This window comes from Amblyomma maculatum, chromosome 9 (assembly GCF_055883805.1).
Source record: "Amblyomma maculatum isolate TAMU_Amacu chromosome 9, ASM5588380v1, whole genome shotgun sequence".
In the NCBI taxonomy this organism is placed as follows: Eukaryota; Metazoa; Arthropoda; class Arachnida; order Ixodida; family Ixodidae; genus Amblyomma; species Amblyomma maculatum.
Genome location: NC_139352.1, coordinates 51,771,181 through 51,776,122, shown reverse-complemented (window position 1 = coordinate 51,776,122; position 4,942 = coordinate 51,771,181). Strand labels below are relative to the sequence as shown.

The 4,942-nt window shown below is 48.2% G+C and overlaps 1 protein-coding gene across 1 annotated transcript; it reads right to left on the bottom strand.

Moving 5' to 3' along the window:
* Positions 1–2,149: 2,149 nt before the first annotated feature.
* LOC146179061 (uncharacterized) lies at positions 2,150–4,498 on the bottom strand. The gene is made up of 4 exons (XM_084579842.1): positions 3,992–4,498; positions 2,743–3,123; positions 2,268–2,374; positions 2,150–2,178 (listed from the first exon to the last, which is right to left on the bottom strand). Exons 1-2 carry the CDS (start codon positions 4,319–4,321, stop codon positions 3,031–3,033), a joined length of 423 nt encoding a protein of 140 aa, XP_084435968.1. The 5' UTR covers positions 4,322–4,498; the 3' UTR covers positions 2,150–2,178; positions 2,268–2,374; positions 2,743–3,030.
* Between the last annotated feature and the right edge of the window lie 444 nt (positions 4,499–4,942).

Here is a 4,942-nt window from a genome sequence, read left to right as displayed (position 1 = left end):
TGGAGATAGATAGGAATGAGCATGGAAGGTAGGGACGTTAACCAGAAAGGCCTCCGGTTGGTTATGCAACCCTGGGGAAAAGGGATAAGGGGATTAAAGAGGGGAAGAGAGAGCGGTGGAGAGTTGGGATCTCATATTCTCTTGATAAAACATAACATTTTAAGGTCACAACGTTACTCAAGCGTCATCGTGACCTTCAAATATGTGACGTAAACTGATTTCGTGACATGCGAAGTGGACCACAGCCGCTGAAGAGGGGACCGAAGCTATCGCGTCACACCTGTAAGTCGCAATTGTAGTGTTACCCGAATTTTTTAATGAATAAACCTTTATAGCAACCGATTTCCGAGGATAAAATTGGATTACATAGGCTAAGAAAGATGTTACAGCTACAGTCTCCATACTTTGTTTTCTCGGTAATGAAATCACGTTGGTAAATAGAAGCAGAGTTAATGCAGCCGCGTAACGATGACGGATAGATACAGCTACCAAATGTGAACTGATGGAATTTTTGCAGTTATCTGACCACTTCCTATTTTATTTCTGACCTTTCTTGCGTCCCTCGCAACGGGAACAAATTATTCAAAGGCACTCGTGAACACCTCGCTTAATTCGAAGCACTAGCCGATATGTGCCAACGCTGGGAAACTTAGTTTCGTTCTTATAACAACTAAGGTGTGCATGCAGCTACGAAGTTTGAATGTGTACAGTTTCTCCATCGTAATTGCCCAAACCAAGGCCGGTCTCGAGAGAGAGAGAGAGCGCTTTTCGAGCGCGCGCTCTCTCCCTCGAGACCGGCCGTGCCCAAACAAACATGTCCAAGGAATAGTTTCCTTTCAATAAATCCATCTATCTATCTATCTGCTGGCGTGAGCGTCGTAGATCCTGACTTTTGAGTGCAAATTTTCTAAGGAAATCGAACCTCAGCCTAGACCCGCCAACGCCCGACATCAAATGTTTGGTCTGTGCAGTTGGCAACGACTTCATGAAAACATAGCGAACATTGCACACATATATAGACACGGACGACACAGATGTTATACATAGACGGGGCAGGCGGCGTGTCGTGCCATCCGTGAAAACATATGTGCGCTATGTTTTCAAGTTCAACATCGCTCTTGAGGTACGCATTGAGAAACGCACGGAATGCAGTCAGAACAACAATGCAGTGATTTGTTCTTAGTAGTGTCAGTTTATTGTTGCTCTGAGAGGCATAGTCAGCAAGGGTGCTTTTAAATAAGTAGTCCTCGCAAACCCCCCGCGCGGTGGTGATGGCGATGGGGCCGCACCCTTTGGAACGGGCGATCACAGCATCCCCAGCGGTAAACGGCAGGGCTGCTTGCTCTTCCTTGGCTTTGGGTTCTCGATGAGGAACCTGCAAATCGTAACAAGAAAAAAAAAAAAACAGCCAGATAAGAGAGGCGTAAAAATGCCCACCTATATATGACAGCTGCCTTTATAAGCACCCTTGATACGTTACTGCTACATTTTTCTCTGAATCATTGTTATTTTCCCTCACACTTTCAAAATATCATCGTTATGACCTCACTGATCATTGCCTGCTTTCGTATCACGACCGCAGAGACTAGCGTAAAGGCCGGTTCACATGCGAGCGATTGAGCGATGAGCTGCAGCGCCACAGCGAAAAATTTGATTGAGCGATGAGCTGCAGCGCCACAGCGAAAAATTTCCAACTTGTTAACTGCGTCACTCGAGCCGCCATGCAGCTCAAAACAGGTTTGCGTCTCCGCGGCAGAAATTGGCAGTTTGCTCGCATGTTAAATTACCTTTACCACAGACCGCCGCGACATGATTGGGACCTCTCTGGTACCTTTCGGAACACCAACTTTAGAAGACAAAGAGACGCGGATACAAACAAACGTTCGGTTCCGAAAAAAAAAAAAAAAAAAAAAGGTGTGAAAAGACCCGGTCTAGTTCCCCATAACGGACGAAAATAATTTCATCATTACAAACGTGCATCAACTAGCTATATACCGCAGTCATCAAATTTAGTGGTGTGCTCACCTAGCTGTGATCGACGTCCTGTTTCAAGGGGTAAGAGACAGCAGCGCAGGATAGAGAGGCGAATGCACAGCACTTAGTTGCTGGATGCACGACGCCAACGCGACCATAGCCGTGCTTCGTCGAAAGAGCTCGCTGTGCCCTGGTATCGAAGCTCTGCAATCAAAATAGCCGCCAGTAAGCCACAGTGCTTACGGGAAAACACGGTACGTCGCATCCACCATTAACACAGGACTCAAGCTTACCTGCACAAAGTTTCCTCAGCACTTGGAACGACGCGGAGGCAAAATGTTGGCGTCGCCACCAGGTGAACTTGTGTGCAGCTTGGTTGGAGCGTGAATCACGTTCCTTCCTGCAACAAAAAGACAGGATATGAAGAAAACAAACAAACAAAAAAAGACGAGATACATGCTCAGCGTGCAAATGAAGGCTGTATATGTAAACGCAAGACAAAAGTACAACTGCATGTTCAGTTTAGGCTGGGTCAGTACGCTCGAATAAAAAACGAAAGGTACGTCTAATTATTTTCTTGAGCTGGAATGTGAAAAAAAAAAAAAGAAATGCAGCGCAAATAAAGCGCCAATTAACGCGCAAGCAGCACGGTAATATGAAATATATTTAGGTTATTTTCCTTTTTTTATTATTATGGGCCTGTGCTGGGCCATCGAATCTTATACTATCAGTACTGAGCGTGTCGAGCATATACAATATTCCACAAACCTGAGCTATAGGTGAAGCACCGTGTCAGTACATCGGAGCCACTCGGCGGCAGGGTTATCGCAGCTCTTGCGGTGATGGGCGAAGACCGGAAACCCGGAGGCTGACACCGACGCATGTCCAAGGGTGGTGGACCTTTGATGGTTGTACAAGGTCCCTTGGTCCTGGGTGCATTCATTGGGCCTTAGAGCAGGGACCAGTAGAGGAAGCCCGGGGCTGGCGGAGCGACGGTTGGAGACTCCTAAACCGAGCCCCGTGCCATGGTCAGTGAAAAACGCCGGTGGAGGCGCTTCACATGTCTAGGCGCTGTGCAGTGCTGGACAGTGGGACCAAAGACGGTGCGAACTCGGCGAAGTGACGCACTGGTTTTTCATCGTGGGTGACCTGCAAATGATTATAAAACACGCGCATTAGAAAGCACGCCTAGAGTAAACTTATGTGCCTCGCAAAAGCAGGAGAGCGACGCTATCACCGAGTAAAGAAATGCGATCACATAGGCAACCAAATAGCAGTTTTCAGGGTTCAAGAAGGCGATTTTCAGAAGCCCAATGCAGCGATAGGCAAGACTTGGCGTCAGTGTGAAGTTAATAAATGAAGCTAATAAATGACATACATGCAAGGAATCGCTGGCGAGACTGACTAGTGAGCGGGCAAACACAGTACAGAAACGCGGATGACTCACCGAAAAAAAAAAAAAAGCTCCTAGTGAATAATGGACTAGCCGAGAGATACAACCTAAACGATCACGTATCCCCCGATTCCTGTGTGCATTAGAAGCCCTCATATCAAACCTGTACACCGTGTTGATGATCCGGCTGCAACGTCTAACGAAGGAGCGCAAGCCGGAGGCGTTAAAAAAAAAAAAAAAAAAAAATCAACCCCGTGAGTTTTGCCGCAGTCATGTTTGCTCTTCTAGGCCCGCCCAACTTCCGTTAGTCTAAAAGTAGTTTTTATTTTTGGTAAAGCTTGAGAGAAAAAAAATTTGCGAGCATGGTGACTGAAGCAATGCGCGGCATTCACTCAATGAAAAGAAAGATTTGTCATGCAGTGCTATTTAGGTCTCGTACTGTTTAGTCCCCTCATTGACGTGATTCGTACGATAGGGAAATGTGCACTACATCAGATGTCCAGAAAAGTGAACGGCATAAATTACCCAAAGACAACTGACAACGTCGTTAAAAAAAAAAAAAAAAAAAAAAAAAAAAAGCTTGTAGAGTTAGGGCAGAAAATAGGAGAAAGCAAGCATCCATACCTCTTCCTCCGAGGAGCTGTTTCCCGCGGCGTTGTTCGGAGCCGAGAGAACGACAAGCGGTTGCCGTGCCGCAGCGGCATTGGACATCACGGGGTGAGCTTCGAGGGCCACTTCCAGGTCCATGATGTAGTCGATGACGTTCTGCACCACCTCCAATTTGGTGAGCTTTTTGTCGCGCGGCATATTAGGTACCAGGTCTTGAAGCTTGTCCAGGAGGGCCTGAATGGATCCGTGCTTCAGTTCGCGCGCCTCGCGTCCGGCTCTGCCTTTCGCCACCTTGGACAGGCTGCTGGTTTGCTGCTGCTGATCCATCTGAGCCTTCATAGTCATGCCTGAGGGATCCTGGCGTCGTTTTCGGGTACCGGTGAAGGAGTAATCCAACGAAACCGAGCACGCCGTTGAAGAAGAATCAGTCGGGAGCCGAAATCGAATGCAAGTTGGACAGCAGCCACGGTATCTGTCGGAGTACTTCGCACGAACTTGTTCAGGACGTAACGACGACAGACTGTAGCGTGGAACTGCAGCCGATCAACGAGAGGATCCGATTTTTATAGCCCGTAGGGGCGGTGCCTCTGTCGTGTCGTCCTCCGGGCGGGGCAAACGGTTCTGTGTGGGAGGGAACCAGGCGATCTCTCCTGGCACCTTCTCTCTCACTCGTATCGTGTCGCCACCTAGTGGCGGGTAAACTGACTTTCGCTGCGTTTAAAATCACGTTTCTTGTTTATGCTGGTGTTGACAATGACTCTTTTCCTACGTAACCTGTCGGGTCGTCCTGCTAAAGATCGTAGATCGGACATGTTTCAAGCACACTTTGACGAGGCTGTACTTTCTCCCGTTGTGCGGCCTGGTAGTAACGTCGGCCTGTCGGTGGGGTTTCCCACGAGGCACGTTTTCCCACCCGCGGTGCGTCGGCTGACGCACCTCGCCAGGTGGAGAATGCGGACTTGGCGA